The 22,598-nt window shown below is 55.0% G+C and overlaps 1 protein-coding gene and 1 long non-coding RNA gene across 2 annotated transcripts; one reads left to right on the top strand and one right to left on the bottom strand.

Moving 5' to 3' along the window:
* Positions 1-2,642: 2,642 nt before the first annotated feature.
* LOC130544692 (uncharacterized) lies at positions 2,643-6,813 on the bottom strand. The gene is made up of 2 exons (XR_008961152.1): positions 4,928-6,813; positions 2,643-3,932 (listed from the first exon to the last, which is right to left on the bottom strand). It is a non-coding gene; the product is annotated as an uncharacterized LOC130544692 (long non-coding RNA).
* On the top strand, positions 4,483-22,079 carry IGSF22 (immunoglobulin superfamily member 22). Its single transcript, XM_026512236.4, has 22 exons — positions 4,483-4,707; positions 6,699-6,830; positions 7,073-7,209; positions 8,352-8,451; positions 8,534-8,573; positions 8,781-8,955; positions 9,576-9,689; positions 10,179-10,341; positions 10,985-11,257; positions 12,211-12,495; positions 13,247-13,371; positions 13,483-13,624; positions 13,777-14,073; positions 15,109-15,411; positions 16,182-16,355; positions 16,564-16,692; positions 17,305-17,601; positions 18,043-18,131; positions 18,334-18,526; positions 19,236-19,535; positions 20,296-20,625; positions 21,853-22,079. Exons 1-22 carry the CDS (start codon positions 4,599-4,601, stop codon positions 21,921-21,923), a joined length of 3,978 nt encoding a protein of 1,325 aa, XP_026368021.2. The 5' UTR covers positions 4,483-4,598; the 3' UTR covers positions 21,924-22,079.
* Positions 22,080-22,598: the final 519 nt, after the last annotated feature.

Genomic DNA, 22,598 nt, shown 5'->3' with positions numbered 1-22,598 from the left:
AGGTCCTCTGGGCACCACCCAGCCTGAGTCTGGGCCCTCACCCTGGCCACATGCAGAGCCCTGCCTCGGTCCTGGCCTGCCCCCCCCCCCCCCCGCCCCGTCCGTGCCCCTCCTGCTTCCTTCTCTTCAGTCTGCTCCCTCCCTCCCTCCTTCCCTCCTCTGTCAGCCTTGGCCTGGCCCTTGCCCCCCCAACATAGCTCTTCCTGCTGTACATACTGGGGAGGGGGGCAGGGTGGGGAGGGATGTGCCAGGCCAGGCCTGGGGCCCCAGGGCCTGACCCACGCCATGCAGACCTGGGGCCTCAGTTTTTAACGATGGTTCCATTGCTACTTGACCCAAAACGTTTCTGTGCCGCACTCCAAGCGTCCTGCCACAGCCTGTCTGTCTGTCCATCCATCTCTGCTGTCTGTACCGGACACTGTGTCTCCTCAGCCCGGGAAAGGGGTCATGAGCTCCAGCCCCAAAGCAGCCCAGGCAGAGGCGCTGCCTCGGGCCCCCACCCCCACTTCCCAAGTGGCAGATTGCATTTTGCCCCAGTTATGGGGACCGCATGGGGTGCTCCTGAGGAGTTGGCGGAGAGATCTCAGCTGGGGGGAGAGGTCTCTGGGTTGGGGTGGCGGGGGGAGTGTCACAGCAAGAGTGACCTCGTGGTGTCAGATGCCCTCAGGAGGCAGTGACCAGCCTGTGAGGCATTGTGGCGGGGAAGGGGACAGAGGGGGGCTGTGAACCCAGAGGACCTGGGCCCCGGTGGGTGTGGGAAAAGGGGGAGCTCTGAGGGTGGGGTGGGGTTTGGGCCCCAGATCTGTGTGCAACATTGCTCTGTGTCCCTGTGGGAAAGCCGTCCCAGCAGTCTCGCTGCGTGTCGCTCCGCGTGTTCCTGTGTCCATGCGTGTGTTGAGAGCCCGGCAGCAGGGCGTGCATGACTCTTGGCAACATGTGTTATCTCGGAGCCACGTGTTTTTATTGCTGACTTTAAATATTTATTCCACGGCAGACAGAGACATTTGGTGTCTTTTTATAATTTGCTCGTGGTCATTGAATAGAGCAATAAACGGAGCATTTTGAGCAAAACTAGCCCCCTGGGTCTGTGTGATTGCCTCTCCCCGTCCCTGCCTCCCTATAACGTGGTCTTTGTGCACCCTCTGCGCGCACACACACACACACACCCTCTCAAGCTCCCTGGTGCCCCTCCCCCCTCCGTGAAGACTGGAAGTATAGACCAAATCCATTTGATTTTGGCAGGATTCTCCTGCGCCATCCCCCTCCCGAACCCGTCCAGGAGCCCTGGACCATGGGGAGCCTCAAGGACAGGTGTGGGAGACTTCCAGAGAAGGCGAAGTGTCTGTCAGGCCACCAGCTCTGACAGATGGGCCAGAGAGGCCAAAGCTAGGGCAGGGAGACTTTCAGGTCACACCCAGCCCCCTCCCTGTTGGCCCACCCACTTATCCCGTGAGCCCTACAGGTCCCAACAGCAGCTGCAACCTGGAAATTTCCCTTGTAAGGCCGGGGCTGAGAGTAGCCTCTCCCAAGGGGCCGGGATACTCTGCCCCAGGGCTCAGATCCTGAGCTATCAGGACACTCCTGCTCTATTCTTACCCCTGACCTCAGGGAGGCAGCAAAAGTAGCTGTGATGCTGTTGCTGACAGGTGGAGTCATTTCAGGGCATGTGAGGGTCCAGGGCAGGGCTGCTGACCAGCCAGTGGGTCCTTACAAGGTACCAGAATTTAATGTGGGTTGGTCAAGGGTCCAAGCATGCAGCTATACTACAGACAATGAGGAAGCAACAGGGAGAGGCTTGAACAGCTGGGATGCAGGTCCCAGAGCAGGGGGGGCATGCTGTCCAGCCATGGACAGTGGGCCTCTACCCTCTACCCAGACGAGGTTTGAGCTGTAGGAGAGGGAAGGGGGAGGGGAGCTAACATTTCTATCTCCTCCCCCTGGGGTGGCCCTGGAAGCCCACTCAAGCTCTCCAGACATAGAGTCCAATGAGATGGTGCACCCAGGGCTTCTGCGAAATGGCCGACTTCCTTGACCCCGGCCCCACTGGGCTGTGGGCACATGTACATATGCGTGTGTATGTGCGTGCGCGCGCGCGCGCGCACACACACACACACACACTGCCCTGAGCCCCTCGGCTCAGAGAGGTCCCACCCACCAGCAGTGAGAACCAAAACCTCTGCCGAAAGGGAACAGAAGGACCCTGGACCACCACCTTCAGACTCCTGCCCACACGCCTGGTCCCCAACATTTCCTCCAGCCTGGCTCCAGCCTCCCTCCCCCCACTCCCCTCCCCCCAAAGCAGTGTGCCAGTGTAGCTGGGGCAGCTGTAGGGCCTCAGTAAGGGATCGCCCCCAAGGGGCCAGACATTTAAGGAACCCGTGACTCCTGGTGGCTCCACTGTTGGGGCAAAAGAAGAAGGAGACCAGCTCGCCGATAGCCCGGGCACAGCTGCACCGCCCAAAGCCGTGGACACAGCATTCAAGGGTTAGGAGGAACTGGTCACACAAAGGTAAGGCTCCCCTCTTTCCCCAAGAAGGGGCAGCGCCTGCTCGCTTCGGAGCCCAGAGCAGGACGGCCAGAGTAACCTAACTCACATGAGTGGGCTCCTTGGTGAGTCACAGGGAGAAACGACACCAGGTGAATTTCACACAAAGGAAACTTTATTTGCAGCAAGTAAGGCGATCATGGGGAACAACTTCCAGTGCCGTGACTCCCTGAGCAAGGGCGAGTGGGTTTCTTTTATTGGGGGTTAGGGTGAATAGTTAGTTAGGGGAGCCTTGTCCTCCTACGTAGAGGCCGGCATTCGGTCGCGCATGCGCTTTAAGGAAAAATGCTCATACGTATATTGTATGTAAATGACGCTGAGGCTCCTCCTTGGGTGGAGATTTTAGTATTCTAATGAGCTAAAGGTAGCTGTCGGTCACTCCATGGTCCATCTGCGCAGGCGTGAGTTGGGGTTTAAGCTCAAACTGGTCTGGGTGGTCTGGGCCGCCCAAGCTCCCGTCCAGGCAATCGTTACCGCTTGACGGGTTCTTTCGGTTTCTATCACGGGATGTTAGGCCCCTCGGGTCTTTTGCCTGAGTTAAGAGATAAGCTGGAAAGAAGAACTTAAAGGAAGTGTGGGACAAAGTTTCAGTGGGTACAAGCAGGTGAGGAGTAAAGGTCAGCTCTTGGGGTCTAGCTGGTGACAGTCTCAGAGCTCAGAGACGGAAGCAGGCCGGGCAGAGATCTATCACAGCGGGGAGGTGAAGTTTAGCCTCTAACTGGCTCAGAACCAGGCTCTTGGGTCCCTTGGAAGGGCAGTGGACTGGGAGTCAAGAGGCCAGGATTTTAGTCTGAACGACCTTGAACAGGTGATTCCTCTCAGACATCCGTTTCCTCATACGGAAAAACTGCCCTGCTGGTTAAATAAAAATGGGACAGCCATCCCCCGAAATACTGTGTAGCTGTTCGCAAGAATGAGGAAAGGCTCTATGAACTGGTATGGAGAGGTCGCCAGGATGTATTAAGTGAAAAAGAAAGGGCTGAAGAGTGTATATAGTGGGCTCCCTGAAGTGCAAAAAGGGGACAAGGATAAAGCGTACTCGTATTTGCATGAAGGAGCTCCGGAAGGAGCTGAGAGACCACAAGTGGTCACATGTTGGGGGAGGGTTGGGAGATCGGGGCTTAGGAATTGGAGGGAGCCTCTTCATAAAGATGTTTATATTGTTTTATTAACTATGGGATTGAATTACCACTTTTTTTTTTTTTTTAAGTATAAGAAATGAAAGCTCAGGGGTGCCTGGGTAGCGCAGTCGTTAAGCGTCTGCCTTCGGCTCAGGGCGTGATCCCGGCGTTCCGGGATCTGGGATCGAGTCCCACATCGGGCTCCTCCGCTGGGAGCCTGCTTCTTCCTCTCCCACTCCCCTGCTGTGTTCCCTGTCTCGCTGAATCTTTAAAAAAAAAAAAAGAAAAAAGAAATGAAAGCTCAGCCTCTATCTTTACCCAGTCACAAATGAAAGCAGACATGCTATCTTCTGTCTTGGCATTCCACCAATGCCAGGGGTCCCCAGGGCTCATGAGAAAAATCCCCAGCTTCCTTTTAAGGCCCAGTGAAGTATGGCTTAGTCAGGAAGTTCCTTCTTAGGTCTGACTTCATTCCCTCCTGATGAAATATCCAGCACCACCTCCCTAGCTCCATGTAGCTATCAATATGTATCCTCAGCTCCCCCTGGGCTTTACTTGGTTCCCTGGGTAAATCCAAGCCCTACATTCTCCGCCCCCCCCCCCCGGAGACTTGGAATGGTTTGGGATTACTTGGTGGGTGACAGGCCCATAGGTCCTTGTAACCATCCTGGGAAGGTGAGATATGAAGGGAAGAAAAGAAAGGCCAGAGAGAAGAGGCTTCCCCTCACCCTCCCCTGTGCACAGCCATCTCCCCTTGTGCCCACCTGCCCTGTCCCTTCACACACACACACACACACACACACACACACACACACTCACGCACACACATGCAGAATAACCTCTCTGGATCTCTCTCCTATTCCCTTCCTTGTCCTTCGTGGCCTCATCCCCTCCCTGGTCCTCCCAGGTGAGTGCCCACGCCTGCTGTCACCATGACGACCATTCACCACCAGCAGATGCGGCAGGAGCACGTGTCCATGGAGTTCTCCAGCTCCACCACCCACATGCAGACCTTCTCCCAGACAACCAAGATCGTGGGAGGCAAGTAGACTGGGTGGGAGGGGGATTGGGATAGGGCAGCCTTTCTTCCTCCTCATCCACTCCCTGGGTGGCCTCAGGCTTTGTGAGTACAGGGCCCCTCAGGAGCCCAAGATACAAAGAACAACCCTCTCCTAACCTGTGCTTTGATAAAGCTTAAGCCAGTGGGATGTTTACCCACAGACCAGATCTTCTAGAAAACAGCTTAGGAAAAGTCACTCACGTGAAGGTGTATGAGTGCCTGATGAACTTAATTGCTTGAGGAGATCAGGGCCATAGGCAGGTGGGCGCATCTCCGATGGCAGAACTGCAGCCACAGAGGAAGTTCGGGAAGCAGCTACCTTCCTAGATCCGAGTAATGCTGACCCCGCTCCACTTCAGAAATAGATGTGGAGCCGCCAGTGGAGAGAGGATGAACGCATAAACAAGTGACCTAAGCTTCCAGGCTCTCAACCCTTGGGGACCAGACTTGGGGGAGAGCGGATCCAAGGGAAAGCTGAGAAATGGTCTCAGAGCAGAACAGATTGTTTTAGTCATGTCTCTAGTGGAAAGTGATTAAAAGATGGCCAGGGGCCAGGCTATCCAATATCTCCTCCGGGTCACTGCCCCTCCCTCAAAGTCCTGGAGGGACAGAGTCCCTCCAGCTCCTCCGTGCACAGAGGTCAGGGCCAGATGAACGCTCTATATGGACTCCTCCTGGTCAGGGAGGCGGGGCAAGCGCAATGACTGGGACTCGAGACCAGAAGTTGCATCCTTACGTGATGATAGCAGTGACTCGCAGCCCTGGCTGCACATTACAATTATCTTAGTGTAGCGGGGACAGAAGAAGGGGAACGCAAAAAGAGCAACACGTAAGTCTGCCCCAACTGCCAAATCAGGTGTGTTTTTGTTTGCTTGTTTTTCAAGCTCTGCAGAGATTCTAGCATGCAGCCGGCGTTTAAACCCCCGCCAACAGGGTCCAGGCAGGGAATGCCAGTGCAGCAAAAAGACTGCGGTGAACTGCAGAGGACATGCCCCACCTAAAGGGGCCCCCACTATTCACCACCCACTGACCGTTGCCATAGGGGAGTATGAGCTCAGTGCTGAGACTGCAGAAATCTGAATTTTTATGTGACATCTCTCAATTTTTAGACATAAGGCTACTTTTTGTTTAAGCCTCGAAGAAGTCAAATAACACCCAACTGCAGGTCAGGGGCAGCTGGCACACTCTCGTCTGAGGCCTCTGATTGCGATTTAAAAGACATTTTTTCGCATCTCAGTCCTTCAGAAGAGCGGGGATAACGAAGGCACCTCCTTCACTGGGGTAGGGTGAGGACTGGATAAAATAATCTCTGAAATGCGTTTAGCACAGTTCCTGACCCAAGGAAAGTGCTCCATGAATCACACCGATTGTATTTATTAACTGTCAGCTCACCAGCCAACAAGATTTTCTGCAGTTTATGCTGAAAATACAACTTTTCATTTTCCAAATATACAGTTACCTTACCGCGTTGAAGCTGCTCTCTCGGGTAAGGATATTCCCACATACAGCCCCTCTGGAGTGGGAATGTTTCCTCTCGCTCACTTAAAAATCACTACTGCCCTAGCAGTGAATGCTGAACCACAGAAGGGCAGGGGGAAGGCCTACAGCAGAGCTCAACTAAGCTACCAGGCCTCCCAAACAGAAGGCCCCGGCCCCTCTTAAGGCTCCTGGGGGACCAGAACTTCCAGGAGAGAAGCCCAAGAGATCAAGAACACCCCCCCCCCCATAAGTCTCCTTTAAAAAAAAATAGGACCCAATAATGTGGTCCAATGAAGGTAAGAGGAGTTGGCTCCCCCTGGTGTTTGAAATTTGCCATAACACAAAGACCCACTGACTCGAAGTCCTCTTTCCCCGGCCAAAGTCCCCGCACTGGCCTAAAATGCTCCATTGTCCCGTCAAGAAAAGATCAGCCCTCCAATCCTGGGCTGAGCTCCGCCTGGAGCCCATTCTGACCTCTCGCCTGCCGCCACAGAGGAAGTCGTGACAAGGAAGTCCTCGAGCACTGTAGAGTTCTTCAGCTTGGTCACTCGGAGTTCTGACATCCCGCCGGGCGAGAGCGTCCCAGAGTTCGCGGAGAAACCTCACCCGGTCACCGCGCCTGAGGGTGCGTCCCTCCCCGTGTCTTCCCACGCCCCTAACTGCTTCCCGTTCTTCTCCCAGTGCCCCAACCAGCACCCCCCACCACCACCACCACCACTGACCCCCAGTTCACGAACTCTGGCTGCGCCAGGCTGAGGATCCCTCCCTGCCCTGGGCGGACATGAGATCCCTGGGAGGAGGCGGGGTGCAGGCAGAAGGTCTGGCCTGGAGACTAGGAGGTGAACTTGTGTCCCATGCCCACTGCAGGGGATAAAGCCGTGTTCCGAGCCCGGGTGCGGGGGAACCCCAAACCCAACATCTCCTGGAAGAGAGAGAGCGGCATCCCCATCAAGGAGACGGCCAAGATGTTCTACGACAGCATTAACAAGGAGCACGTGCTGAAGGTGCGGGGACCCGAGCCTGAGATCCAGTTACGGATGAGGCCAGGGGCAGGGACCCCAGGGCATGTCGCAGCCCCCCTTGTGGACAAGAGAACTGGGCCATGGGAAGAGAGGCTGTCATTGCCCTAGAGGAGCGGCAGGATAAGAGAAGCCGAATGAGGACCTTGAGGCGTTGCTAGAGTAAGCAGGGAACCAAAATCAGGGGCTAGATGAAGCAGAGCTAGGGCAAAGCCTAGGCGGGGCTGGCCCAACCGGAAGAGACCTCGCTGTTCCAGAGGTGAGAGAGCCAGAAGAGAAGCCAGGCAAAAAGTGTGGGCGTGGCTAGAAGGGGCGGGCCCGTGGTGGGTGGAGCCGGGCTAAATGCAGACGGAGGGGGCAGAGGGAGGAACTGAGCACAGCGTAGGGGTGAGGGTCAGGGTTCCTGGGCTCTTCAGGGAGCCTTCCGGAAGACTCTCACCAAGGGCTGATCATCTTTAGATGTAACTAGCTTCTGCAACCTTTAGCTCCAGACCCTTGAGGAAAAGGAGGGATGGGTCAGGTGGAGACCTGTCCCAGTGGGTCCTGCCAGGACTTACCACGGTGAAAGGCAAAGAGCCTCCCCTCTCCCCCACAGACAGAACTCGGTTCCTTCTCCTCCCACGGTCCCATTACTGGACCCTCAGCCCCCAGAGCACACACAAGCTGCCCCAGGGTCCACCTCCTGGCCACCCCTTCCACAAATTCATTCATTCCGCAAGCACCTTCTGAAGCCCCACTGGGCTGTAAGGGCCATGCTGCATGCACCGAGGAAGCCTAACTCACCAGCTTCCTCAGACGCAGCCCAGTGCCTGGTGCAGAGGAGTAAGTGTGTGTTAGAGGAAGGAATACTCATCCCAGTGTAGAAAATGCACATAGTTACAACTCAGAGGAAGTCCCTGACTTCTAGCTAACAGCCAAGGAGAATCCCATGCAGAATCAGGCTACGAACACACACACTCGCACGACTACTACCTGGAACCTCCAAATCGTAGAGGCTGCTCGGTCCTCCACGCCTATGCCCAACACTCAGCTCCTCTCCCACCCACCCCCATGCCCTCCTCTGCCTTCTCACAGAGAGTCTCCCTGGGGTCCCCCCTTCCCTCACTAATGGCTGGACTCTGATACAGCTGGAGCCACTGACCTCCGATGACTCTGACAACTACAAGTGCATTGCAAGCAATGACCATGCAGATGCCATCTACACTGTGTCCTTGCTGGTGACAGAAGGTGAGTGAGCTCCCTCCTCCTGGCCTTTCCTCTTAGGGACCAGACTCCCCCTGTCTGACCCTGTCCATTTCTGTGTCTTCAGGTCAAGAGAAAATGGATTTTAAAAAGATGTTGAAGAAGAGGTGAGGCTGGGGGGCCCCTCTGCCTAGGTGCTGTCCCTCCACTCTCCAGGCTAGAGCTTCCGGAAGGCCTTTCGGCAGGGCCCTGAGTTAATGGCCCAGGGTCCAAGAACCCATGAAGTAGGGAGGGGAAACACAAGGGTAGGAGAGGCTCCCTCTAGTATTCAGAGGGAGGTGCTGAGTCCAAGCTTGGCACCCACCTCCTCCCAGGGCACCCCCTGCTCCCAAGAAGAAGCAGAAGAAGGGGATAGGTGAGAAAGAGATGTTGGAGATTTTGTCCAAGGTGCCCAAGAAGGACTTTGAGAAGGTCTGCATGGAGTACGGTTTCACTGACTTCCGGGGGCTGCTCAAGAAACTCAAAGAGATGAAGAAAGTGGAGGTGGAGGTCAGTGCCCATAGTGGGGCGGGAGTCTGCAGGCAGGGGTCTGGGTCTCCAAAAGTGCTAGTGCCTGTGTGTCTCCCAGTGGCAAGGCCCCTCCACCCTGCACGCACGTGTTCAAAGGCAAGAGCAGGAAAGGAATTCACTGTCCTTCTACTTCCCTCTCTACTACCCCTAATGTGTTGGCATGGACTCTGAAGTCAGACAGCCCTGGGTTCAAAGCCCATTTCTATTGCTTTATTAACTATGTGAACTTGGGCATCTCTCCGAACCTCAGTTTCTCATTTGCAAAATGAGAAATCTACCTTCCTCTTTCGTTTGTTTCAACCAACTCAAGATTATTAAGCATCCACACCTAGTGGTGTGGAATTAGAGGAGTTATGTAATGGGCCCAGGTACATAGTGACCGTTCTGCAAGTGCTGGTTCATTTCTTATCGTCCATCATATCTGTCTCCCCCCAAGTCTTGCAGGCTTTCAGTGGCAGCAAGTGGGGGAAGCACAGGTCTCCAATCAGCCTAGTCATTTCTCCCCAGACCTTTAGGGGGCTCCTCCAGAATTGGGTTAACAGACTGGTCAGGCTCCAGATGTCCCTGACGCCTTCCATTTTATTATCACAATCTCACAGACCATCCGGATTCTGAAGCCCCTGGAAGACATAGAGACCAAGATTGACACCACTGTGGTCTTTGACTGCATCATGGAGCTGAAGGACCCCAATGTCAAGATGACATGGATGAAGGTGGGGGGGGGCACCTAGGCAGGGCCTGCCCTGGCAATATCATTTCCTCTCTGCACCTCCTCCCTTCACAGAGCCCCCTCATTATCCATCAGCCGGGTCCTCTCTTCCATCCCAGCAAGAGGATGCCTCCTGGTATGATTGAAACTGGCTGGGAGCTGGGCTCTGTTCTTAGCTATTCCATCATTTTGCTTTTTGATTTGAGACCATTACCTTCCTCTCTCTATGCCTCAATCTACCCATCTGAAAAGTCTGGGTTAGGAAGCTCTGAAGGTCACATTAAGAGTTCAGGTCTCAGGGAAAGCAGGCATCCTGGGTCCCACTGGGCCAGAAGATGAGGCTAAAGAGGTCTCAGGGGTCTCTGGTGTGTCTGAGGATCTTAGAGAGGTAGACATGGCACCCTCCAGCTCAGGCTGGCCTTGGGGAATGGGGACCTCTGGAAGTCTCCTCCTGAAGTCCTTCATCGGCTCTTCTACCTGTTTCACGAGGCAGGGTAATGAACCACTGAGGATCCAGTACTCCCTAGGCAAGTATGATGTGAAGCAGATGGGCACCAAGTACATGCTGGTTATTACCAACGTGAACATGAATGACGCAGGCATCTACAGCCTGTCCGTGGGTGACAAGAGGATGAGAGCAGAGCTCACAGTGCTGGGTATGAATGTGGGCATCAGGGGGAACAAAGAGGACACAGTCAGGGTCAAGGGAGGAATAGCCAGGGATGGGGTCCATGGGGATATGGGAAAGAGGACTGTGGGGCTATGCAGTTGAGGACTGCATGGGGATGGACGTCAATGGAGGAGGGAAACATGGGGAGAGGACTATGAGATAGTAAGTGCCATGGGGCAGTGTGGCATCGTGGTTAAACGTACAGTCTCCAGAGTTAGACTAGTGGGGTTCAAACCCCAGCTTCTGTCACTATGAGCTTGCGATTTGGGACAAGTTATTTAACTTCTATTTGCCTTGGTTTCCCCATCAGTAAAATGGGGAAGAATAGCAAAATCTACCTATATGGGAATTGGATGCATTAGCATATGCAAATTGGCTAGAACAGTGCCTGGCACATATTGAAAAGTGCGTAAGTGCTTTGTAAAATTGCTGTGTTAACATCACTGGGGGGGAGACCATATGAACATCATGGGAGGGGGTCACAGGCAGAATGAAAGTAAGGATGCTTTCCCCAGTTCTGGGCTACAGGGGACCAGTGACCCCTGAGTCTCCGTGCCCCTTTCATCGTCCCACCCCTCAGGGGAGACCAGGGCTGCAGCCCAGCGAGCGCCCCTCCTCCTCTTCCACAGATGAGCCACTAAAGTTCTTGGGAGAGATGAAGCCAGTGAAGGTGACAGAGCGCCAGACAGCTGTGTTTGAGATCCGCCTCTCCAAGAAAGTGCCTAACTTTGTGTGGAAGTTCAACGGGAAGGAGCTGAAGAGGGACGAAAAGTACGAAATCACGGTGTCTGAGGATGGTCTGACCCACACGCTTAAGATTAAGGATGCCAGACTGTGTGACACCGGCGAGTTCTCTGCTGAGGTGGGGGACCTGGTACAGAAGGCCCAGCTCACTATTGACCGTGAGTGGTTGGGCCCGGAGCTTGAGGGGTGGGCCTCATGCCACAGCCACCTCCATGTGGGCATCCATCCATCCATCCCTCCATCCATGTCTCCTTGCAAAGCCCGGTGATGGGTACTAGAAAGACACAGCATTCTCTTCACTAACTCCTAGAGTCGTGGGGGAGGCAGGGGTGAAAATGGAATCAGAACATAAGTTCTCAAGCAAGGAGTCAAGACACACTGGGGTCTTATTATCAGCTGGAGGTCATGGGTGAAGAAATTAGTAGCCCTTCTGGCTCTAATCTCATAATTCTAGCACATCCCTCCTAACCATGCATCTTCTTACATGAGAGCACTTTTGGAGAGTTACGCATGATGGTGGGTACGCCCAGAAGCATGCCACACATGTGAACCGCCCTTGACACGTGTGACATGGCATCATCATGGCTGTGATGGAGGGAGGCACAGAGGCTGTGGGAACCCAAAGAAGGGGCACCACTAGGTGATGTCAGAAAGGATGTGATGAGGTGATGGCCAACCTTCTTCTTACCAAGAAGAACAAAAAGGAGTTTAGCTTTCAGCAAAGGGAGAAGAAGAGAGGAAATTCTCAGTAGAGAGAACAGCATGTGTCAAGGCCCGGACACCAGAAAGACAATGCAGTTATGGCTGGAGTTCCAGAGGGGCATTAGAGATATTGACTGCCATGCTGTGAGGAGGTAAAACTTGTTATCCTGTTTTACATATGAGGAAACCGAGACTCCGGGAGTGAATGCATTGCATACAGTCAGCTAGCAAATAAGGGGCAGAGCTGGGACTCTCCCTGCCAGTTACCTCTCTGGGTCGCACGTTGCACGCAAACACATTCCACGTCACAAGTCCCTGTGTTTCTGGGATGAAAAAGAGGAGCAAAGCAGCATGTAGTTGCAGAAAGGGATGTCGGAGTTGGGTCGGATCCAGGTCTCCCTGTCCACAGGCATCCCCATCAAGTTTGTGAGAACCCTAAAGAACGTACGTGTGAAAGAGAGGAGCCGCGCATGCCTCGAGTGTGAGCTGACGTCCAAGGATGTGACGCTGCACTGGAAGAAGGACGGGCAGCCGCTGGAGCGCAGCACCAAGTACAGCATGAGCCACGAGGGCAAGCGGGCCGAGCTGGTCATTGACGACGCACAGCTCAGTGATGGTGGAGAGTACACCGTGGTGGCCATGCAGGATGGAGACCCCACTGAATACTACAGTACTGCCATGGTCACCGTGGAGGGTACACACCCACCCCGTCAGTCCCCACTGTCCAATACCCCCCATCCTGACAGCTCCCTACCATGACACTGATCGGCCCCCTACAGACTCCAACGCTCCTCAGACCATGATCGATTTCTACTTCCCTACTCTGATCACCCCCATCTCCCAAATTCTGACCATCTCCGACCTCCCAGGCCCTGAACATCTCTACCTCCTGGACCCTGATCATACCCCACCTCTCAGATGCTCTCCGAAATCCCTTGACTTTATCCATCCTTCACTTCCAGACTCTGACCATCCCCAGCAGCCCTAATCATTCTATACTCCTTGACCCTGGCCAGCCCCTACTCACTAATCCTGATCATTCCCCACTGATCCTGACCACCCTCACCCCCTAAAAACTGTCTAGCGTATCTAGCACAACCACAACTAACCACCAACTCTGCTAACCACCTGCGTTCCCACCATCTATTCCCCTTCCTCAGCTGAGCATCCCAAGTCCCCACTGACCATCCTCTGATGATAAGCCTCCCATCGGTCATTTCCCAATGCAACTGGCTTTTCCCCAACCTCCCATCTTCTTGCTCCAGTCCCCCCACTGACCATTCTCCAGTCACCCATTGGCCATTTCCAAACCTCCTGCTAATCATAAATTATTTTGATAGACGCGGCACCCCTGCCCTTCCCTTGGCCATGGCCACCAGCCATTTTCCCGTGAGTCCCTTCTGTCCCCAGCACCCTAGCCCAGCCCCCGCTCCCTTTCTCCCCAGAGCGTCTGGCCACAGTGAAGAGCGGGCTGTCCGACGTGCACGCGGCCACTGGGAGCCCGGCTGAGCTGTGCGTCGTACTGAACGACGAGAAGGTGGAGGGCGTGTGGCTGAAGGATGGCAAGGAGGTCCGAGGCAAGGGCTAGGGAAGGGGACCAAGGAGGGAAGGGGTCGACTGGGCACACATTCACACTCACGCCCGCCCCTCGCCCTCGCCCCCGCCCCCCTCCGCCTCCCAGATCACGGACTTGCCGGGCGTGCAGATCGTGAAGCAGGGTGCAGTGCACAAGCTCATCTTCCCCAACACGGGCCCGGAGCACGAGGGCAAGTACACGTTCCGGGCCAAGGGCGCAGAGAGCGAAGCCTCGGTGTTCATTGCAGGTAAGGTGGCAGCCCGCTAGCGGCAAAGCTCGAGCACGCCTGGCCCGCCCACGTGCTCAGAGCTCTTCCCCCACCCCCGGGGTCCTCCTCCACCCCTCGTCGCCCCGCCCCGCATTCGTGCCGGGCGAGCCTGCCCTGCCGCCGCCCCACAGATCCACCTACCATCGACCCGTCGGTGCTGGAGGCGCTGGCCGCGCACCCCGTGACCGTGAAGGTGGGCCACACCGCGAACATCAAGGTGCCCTTCCGGGCGAAGCCGCTGCCCAAAGTCACGTGGTACAAGGACGGCGTGGAGGTGACGGAGGAGGAACGCGTGTCCCTGGAGCGCGGGGAAGACCAGGCGCTGCTCACCATTTCAAACTGCGTGCGTGAGGACAGTGGCCTCGTTCTGCTCAAGCTCAAGAACGACCACGGCACGGCCACAGCCACTCTGCACCTCAGCGTGCTGGGTGAGGGCGGACCCTGCTGCTCGGCGCTGGGGGCGGGGACGGAGCTGCAGTGGCGGGTTGCGGAAAGGATGGAGTGCTAGCTTTGCAGCCAGAAGCCCGCTTTCTGAACTCCTAATTCTGTGGCCTTGGGCAAGTCTATGAACCTTCTGAAGCCTCAGTTTCTGACCTGCAACAGGATGATTTGGTTTTTGTTAGTTTTTTGTATCTATTTCACGTGAATCTAAGACACAAAGAGTGCAGGACACTAATAGACCTTCCAGTGTTAAGTGTTGTTACCGACTTGGAGATGAGTCCGTGGTTGGAAGGTAGAAATGAAGTGAAAGAGGTGGGATTTAGGGATAGAAGTGAGGTTGGTGGGGAAGTTGTGGGAGTTGAAGTGAAATGAGGGGAGGGGAGGGGAGGTACCGTTGAGGATAAAATGAGGTTGGAAGAATGGGAGGGGGTAGGAATGGGATTTGGGACGAGTCTGAACATAAGGCTAAGGGGAGAGGGGAGGAGCTGGCCTTAGCGAGCTCATCATTCACACACACACACACACACACACACACACACACACGCCACCAAGCTGTGGAGTCAGAAGGTTTAGGTTCCAATTCAATTCAGCAGCAGGACTGAGCTCTTCTGTGTTCTCAGTGCTGAGGACAGAGATGCATGTATCCCAGCAGTCTCTCAACCCAGAAGGGCTGAAGACCAGCCGACATGTAATTACAGCATAACATGAACTATTAATACCAGAAAGCATTGAAGTTCTGGAAACTGAGAGGAGGGGGAGATCTTGTCTGGAAGGAGACAGGGGGACATCAGCTGAGGCAGGGGGCCCTCAGGTCCCCAGTCCCCCCGTTGCTAGGCAAGTGAGAGTCTCAGGGGCCAAGGATCCAACCCTCTGGGCAAGTCTTACAAGGAGGGGCAGTGAACACAGAGAAGGGCGAGGGATCCAGAAAGCTCAGAATCTAACTGTCCTCCAGTCTGGCTGGACCTCCAGCAGGTGGGATCTGATCCTTTGCTCCCATTCTGATGGCTATCTTCTGTCCTCAGACCGTCCCAAGCCTCCCCAGGGCCGGGTGGAGTTCCTGGAACTCTCCGGGAACTGTGTGCACATGAAGTGGAAGGCCCCGAAGGACAATGGCGGGCGGCCCGTGACACAGTTCATAGTGGAACGGAGGATGGTCGGCAAGAAGGCCTGGATTAAGATAGGCGAGGTGGACAGTAAATTCACGAAGTTCTCCACCAACAAGGTAGAAGAGGGGAAAGCCTACCAGTTTCGTATCCTGGCAGTTAATTCAGAAGGAGTGAGCGACCCGCTGGAAACAGAGGAAGTGTTTGCAGGAAATCCCATTGGTCAGTGAGACAGCCCCATGCTCAGTGGGAAACTCGGGGGTCAGGATGGGGGTCTTCAGACAGTGGGGAATGCTAGTCTGTGCGGGAATTTCCTGGGGTCACCTCTGTAGCTATCCTATGAGACAGACAGAATCCAGAGTAAGAACAGAACGTCATCTTGGGCAGAAATTCTCGACTTTTCCCAGTTAGATCTCATGCACAACACACTTCCATGTGTATATCCAGAACTGCGTTCAATTCCACGGAAATGACTCCACTTGTTTCTCCATTCCAGAAATCATCCCAAATCCAAGTGGGAGTGATGTTACTTTAGAGAAAACCTTGAATCTATTCTTTTTCCCAAAGAAAACCCTTGACAACCTTGGCATTTTAATTATGAGTGCTAATTAACTACTTGCTACACTCCTCCCAGTTGGTCTCCATGTCTCCATGTGTCAGGAACATTAAGAACCGTAGCACTGGGAATGACACAGGTTGGAAGATTGGAATTGGTGATCTCAGTCTTGGCCACACAGTAGAATCACCTGAGGTCTTGAAAAACATGCCAGTGACTAGCCTCCACCCCAGGCCAATTAAATTAAACTATCTGCAGGTAAAACCCAAACATTGTTTTTTGGTGTTGGCATTTTTTTTAACTCCCCACTTGATCTTAATGTCCAACCACAGTTAAGAATCATCAGGGGTTTTTTAAAGGAGGGAGCCAGACATCAGCATAGGGTGGGCAACCGTCTACACGCTCCCCCTCCTAACCTCTGCCCTGTCTTCCACAGAGCCCCCTGGGCTTGCCTCCCAGCCTCAAGTGACTGATGTGACCAAAGACGCCATGACCATCACATGGAATGCCCCTACCCAGGATGGGGGAGCTCCAGTGCTTGGCTACATTGTGGAGCGGAGGAAGAAAGGCAGTAACCTCTGGGTGCCAGTCAACAAGGACCCCATCCAAGGTGAGGTCCTAGGGAGAGAGGCCCAGGAGGACCAAGGGAGGCTTTGCTGGGCAGACCTATGTATCTCTGCTGGCCTGAACGTGTTCCATTCCCCAACTCCTTTGGGGGTTTTCATGGCATCCCATAACCCCCTTTTCATGTCCTCTCACTCTCTGGTCTCCCATCTCATGGACCCCCTGCCTCACGACCCCTCATATTCCCATTTCAGACACCAAGTGCACTGTGGACGGTCTCCTGGAGGACACAGAATATGAATTCCGAGTCATAGCTGTGAATAAGGCAGGCCCTGGACAGCCCAGTATGGCATCCAGCTCAGTGGTAGCCAAGGACCCCGTCAGTGAGTACGGGGCTGCCAAGCCCCCGCACACAGTAGGATTAACCCCTTCAAGGTAGACAGCGGATTTCTTCTCTGGGAAGGTCTCACAGGATGACCCCGCCGCACAGTCTCCACTTTCTGGGGGCTGCCAGCCTAAGAGAGGGACGGGATACACCCAAAAGAAAGTCAGCAAGTAAAGATCGAGGGGACAACAAGGAGGCAGTGTGGGGAAAAAAATGTTATCAAACTCTGAGTATTTCTGGTTAGATAAGGTCGTGGACACACGTTTGAGGATTGGGTAGGGGTGTAGGGTAGATGGTTGGGAGGGTGCTGAGTTTAGGAGGTGAGGTGGGGTACTGCACACGAATGGATGTGGTGGAGACGGTTGGGCTAAAGGCTGGAGTTTCGAATATAGGGGGATTGAGGGTGTAGGGTATGTTGAATTTGGAGGGTGTCAGGGGTGTGACAGGATTGATCCAGTGAGAGAACTGAATTTGGAGGTTGTTGAGTGTTAACTGGGAGCTGGAGGCAGAGGCGGTGGAAGTTAGGTGTCAGGGGTACTGAGTGTGGGAACTGGACACGGGATTGCATACAGATGAGTCAGAAGGCCAACTGGATGTCTGTGCCACCCAGAACCCCCAGGCCTGGTGCAGGGTCTGCACGTGTCTGATTCCTCCAACTCCAGCATCTCCCTGGCCTGGCGGGAGCCTGCAGAGGGAGACCCCCCCTCCGGTTACATCCTGGAGATGCGGGCTGAAGACACAAAGGAGTGGTCCAAGTGCACCAAGATCCCCATCTCGGGCACCTGCTACACGGTGGGGGGCCTCACCGAGAGGCAGAAGTACTTCTTCCGAATCCGGGCTGTGAACGAGGCTGGGGTTGGGGAGCCTGTGGAGCTGGATGAGGGGGTCCGTGCCATGCCACCGCCAGGTGAGGGTGCAGACAGAGTTGGGGTTTAGGGCCCAACATCCTGGCCCCATACTTTCCTCTCTGGGACCTCATCCCACAGGGAAAGACTGGGTGATGCTATGCTCAAGAAGTCATCCATACTTGTGCCTGGACAGAGCTAGGGGTGACCTGCCCCCCCCCCGCAAAAAACCCCACTCACTCTATGCCAAATAGTGTGCCAAGGGAGGTGTTAGAAATATAGAAACAAATAAGACACAGGACCCGCCCTAGAGTGTTACATACTAATAGGGGAAGACAAAGGAGGAACAACTAAACGCTTCACAGTGTTGGGGCTGCCAGCTGTCTGTATGACCTGTCGTGAGAGCATGGGGGAGAGGTTGGGAAAGGCTGTGGGGGGAGGTTTAAAGCTGAGTCTTCCAGAGAGAGAGGTCCATGGCCCCACCTCTGTCTCCTCCGTCTCAGCTGCCCCCAAGTTTGACCTTACCGCCCGGCTGAAGAGTCACATGGTGGTTCGTGCTGGGACAGCCCTCTGCATCCATGCTGCCTTCTCTGTGAGTCGTTCCAGACCCTGGCCCCCACAGGCCCCCCACTTAGCCAAGATGGCTGCTGTAGCTATCATAATCTCTGTCTCTGCTCCTCGCCAGACCCCAGGCAATAGAGCCTGGCAGGAGATTCCTGGACAGTGGAGTGGGAGAGGGCCTGCCCCCAGATAACACCTGGGTGACCCCAGTGCCATCTCCCGTCACCACGCAGGGCTCACCACCACCCAACGTGATCTGGCAGAAAGATGGCATCCCTACCAAGGGCCGGGAAACCATCACCAAGGGCAAGAACCACTCCCAGTTCCTCATCAACAGCAGCAAGCGCGCCGACTCCGGGGTGTACCGCATCTTGCTCCAGAATGAGTTTGGAGAGGCGTACTATGACATCCACGTGCGCGTGGCAGGTACGACAGAGGCCTCGGGGAGGCATCCTTGCACACACTCCCAAATAGAGCTCCCCGCTGCTGCTTGAGTTCCTGCCCCTGTCAAGTCACACCCGAAGGTGGTAACGGCTTCTCTGGTGCCACAGAGCAAGACATTATTGGCCCTTGCCTTCCTGGGGAGGTTTGTTTCCACTTTTTCTAAATGCCCTGAAGCCCTAGAGGCATTGAACTAGGACCAAACCCTTGTGTCAGTCTCTGCACTCGTATCTGGTGAGCTTTGGGGCGTATGCAAAGTATGACTGGAAGAGAGAGAGCAAAAAATGAGTGGGAGGCAGGAGGGGCAGATGGAGACGAGTCCATTGAAAATGGGAGTGACCCGATAGTGAGGGCTAGATGCTTTATAATCAAGCCTTAAACCCCCAAGGGATGAAGGGATAAACTTTTATTGAATGGTTACTATGTGCCAAGCACTTTACTCAACATTTCGGTGGGAGTTATTGTCAGCCCTATTTTGCAAGTGAGGAAATGGGTCTCAGAGTTTACAGGGCTGGTAAATGGCAGGTCTACACCTCAGAAATAGTTCCTTCTGACTCCAAAACACCAGCGGCCTGAGACTCAAAGAAGAGACAGTCCCCATTCCACCTTCCACGGGGCTTGGCAGGTGGCTGGGGTGGGACACAACTCTTCAGGCCCGCAAGGATGGCTGAGGGACCTTATATGGCTGTTCCAGATTTTCCGCGGCCACCCACAAACCTACGGCTGTTTGAGGAGGTCCCCAACACGGTGACTCTGACCTGGAACCACAGCCCTGACGTGCAGGAGGACAGTGAGGCCCACTACGTCATCCTGAAGCGAGATGCCAGCACCGCCACCTGGTTCACGGCTGCGGACCACGTCTTCAGCAACAAGTACACGGTGACAGGGTTACTCCCCGGCAGGAAGTACTACTTCCGAGTCGTGGCCCGGAACGAAATCGGTGACAGTGAGCCCCTGGACTCCAAGGACACCTGGCTCGTCAACAAGGACAAGAGTGAGTGTGGGTGGCCTTGGGGGTTCGGGTTATATGTCCGATGGCAGGGATGACATAGGCGTTGCCAGGGGTACCCAAGATTGGAGGTAAAATCTGAGAACCATTGAGGTGGAAAGGCCACGGTCAGGGATGCTGGGAAGAGAAGTAGCGATCCCGAAGCCTAGAGATACTTTCTGGATACTCTGAGGGGTGGGACTAACGTGGCAGTGGGGAGGTGCCCTTGGGGGCGGGGATGACTGGGGGGGTGGAGCTGAGACCCTGCCCTTGGAGCTGAGGGGTCTAAGGGGGTGAGGACTGGGGAGGGTCTCTGAAGGTGACGTCCAGGAAGGGAAGGGATTAAGGGTGAAGATAGGATGGAGAAACTTGAAATGAGGAGCTAAATGGAGGCGAGGGGAGCCTGCGGAGGCTGAGATGACGCTGGGGAAAGGCTGGATGGGCAGTTCCCAGCCGGTTAACAGCCCGGTCCGCAAGCTGGCAGCTGGCAAGAAGTTAGGACTCCCGGGTCTGGAAAAGGGTAAAAACCCAAACCCGCGCACCTGGCTTTGATCGTGGAACCTTGGAGTGACAAGGGGCGGGAGGGTGGCGGAAGGGGACCCCCGGACACGCCAGTGTCAAGTCGGGACCCCAGAGTGGCTAGCGCGTGCCCTTCCCCGGGGAGCTGGGTCTCCGGGGCGCCTCCAGAGCTCTCAGCGGGCGGGAGGCGCCGGGGGTCCTGGGCGCTCTCACTGCCTGCCGTGTCCCCCCGCCCTCCCCCGCGCAGTCGAGGACCTGAGCGCCAAGCTGAAGCCGTACCAGCAGAAGGACTGGCGCCACGCGCCACGCTTCCTGACCCCGCTCAAGCCGCACACGGTGCTGCGCGGCCAGGACTGCACCATGACCTGCGCCTTCCTGGGGAACCCGCGGCCCACGGTGACCCTCTACAAGGGCGACGTCAACATCACGGCCAACTCCAAGTTCTGGTACAACTCCACCAGTGGCGTCTGCACAATCGTCATCCCCACCTGCACGCTCAAGGACAGCGGCGAGTACAGTGTGCTGGTGGAGAACGAGTTGGGCAAGGACCGCAGCAGCTGCGCGCTCACGGTCTACGGTGAGGGCACCTGGCGGGGCGGGGCGGGGAGGTGCCCCTGCGGCCCACCTGGTCCAGAGGGCAGGATGGCCGTTTCGTGGCGCCGTTTTTTATTTCCTCTGCCATCAGGTGGTGTAAACATTCACCAACTGGCCGTACTTGGTTCCTCTCTCCCATCCTCTCCATGTCATTTGTTCTGTGCCTGGCTCTGCAGACTCGGGGGTCTGCAATCCTTAGTGGGCGTAGACTTGCCTTTGAAAAAGAAACTGGTGAATAGGCCGAAACCAGACTCACCAGTCACAATCTGTCGCAGGGTTCTGGAAGGAGTTTTTATGTTTATAAGATTTGACAGGTGATTCTGATATGCAACCAAGATTGAAAACTACTGGTTCAGGATAAGGATAGATGGAAGTACAAATGGGGCAAGGACTGAAGGGAACCTAGTGGAGACCCTTCCTCCACCCAGACGTGCCACACATTTGCTCATGCGCGTACAGGCAGGGGCGCGATCTTCTTTCTTCCTGCACCCTCTTCTGTCCTCGCAACTACACAGCTAGTAGCATGAACTCAAGAAATGCAAAGCGGACCTGCCCTGCCCCTTCTTGCTGTAACTCCCTTTTCCATGATCCTCTTGAGAAAACCCCAACCAGCAAGGCTCCCCACACTGTCCCCTGCCCCTTACATCGACTTCTCCAGCCTCATCCTCTGCCACTCCCTGAACTCTCCATGGCAGTCCATCGCTGTCCTGTTGTAGCTGCCTCTCTTCGGGGAAAGTCACGCCCTGTCGCTCGGTCTCAAGTGCTCAGCTAGACGTCTGGCTCTGAGATGATATGATGCCTCCAGAATGGTGGCTGAACTGTATGACAGAACGAGGCCAGGGAAGGCATGGTGGGAGACATCCAACTTTCATTCCACAGCTAGACAAATCCCTGACAGCTTAATTCTGGTTGTAAGCACATGGGCCCAGAGCCCTGGCTCCACTACCGTCCAGCCGTGTGACCTTGGCAAACCACGCCGAGTCTGTTCTCTCATCTCTTTCTTAAGGCTGTTTGGAGGCTTAAATGAGATAGCACGCAGAAATGCCTGGAGCAATGCTTGGCAAATATTAAATGCTGAATGACTATGGCTCTTGGCCCCACCCTCTCAGCTGACCTTGAGAACTGGGGCCTTAACTGCAAGTCTAGCCATTGGAGTTTGCCTTCCCCCTGGCAACATTAACACTGACAAATACTTGTTTTGCTCTTTCAGACAAAGATGACAAGTCCATTCTAGCATCAGTCACTGAGAGTCTGCAGAAAAAGTCTAAGTACCTCATGTGAGCTCCGGCCCAGCCCAAGCATCAGGAGGATGTTGTGATGTGTGGTTTCGGGGCCTATCCTGTGTGTGGCCCCAGCGAGGGCGGCCCCGTTTGCTCTCTGCTGCTTGTCAATGTACACAGTCAGTGGAGGCCTGGGACAATAAATTGACTAAGTTCACCCCTGCCTGTTCCTGAGCGTGATGTGCAGCAGGGACCAAAGACGTGGACTTGGGAGTGGATGGGGACACACAGAGCATGGACCCCAGGAACTTAGTCCAAACCCACTCACATTGGGAGGGACCAGCTCCTTCTTGGTGGGGCCTTGGCGCGCCTCCCCTCCCCTCAGGGCAAGGGAGAGCAAGTCTTGATCGGCTTCATCCTTCTTCAGGTGCCCCCCCCACTTCGTCACCAGGTGGGTCTGTTGTCAGAGGAGGGGATCAGGGCCTTGCCTCTTCAGTGTCCAGGGTCCCACTGTTTGAGAATCAGCGCCTCTCAAGCTAGAAGGAATCAGTCATCCAGCTCCCTACGTTTCAAACTTGGGTTTTACAGCAGAAATCTCCCTTTTAAAAAAAATCGTAAGAAACTGCTAGACTTCAAACAAGGATAGGGGACTCTCTGAGCCTCCCTCCTCTACGTACTCTTTCACTGTCTCCCACCAGGTATCGTTTGGAAATCACTAATTCACTCACCACCCACA

The sequence above is a fragment of the Ursus arctos genome, unplaced genomic scaffold, assembly GCF_023065955.2.
Source record: "Ursus arctos isolate Adak ecotype North America unplaced genomic scaffold, UrsArc2.0 scaffold_23, whole genome shotgun sequence".
In the NCBI taxonomy this organism is placed as follows: Eukaryota; Metazoa; Chordata; class Mammalia; order Carnivora; family Ursidae; genus Ursus; species Ursus arctos.
The sequence above is the reverse complement of the archived record's forward strand: the minus strand, read 5'-3'. Positions and strand labels throughout refer to the sequence as shown.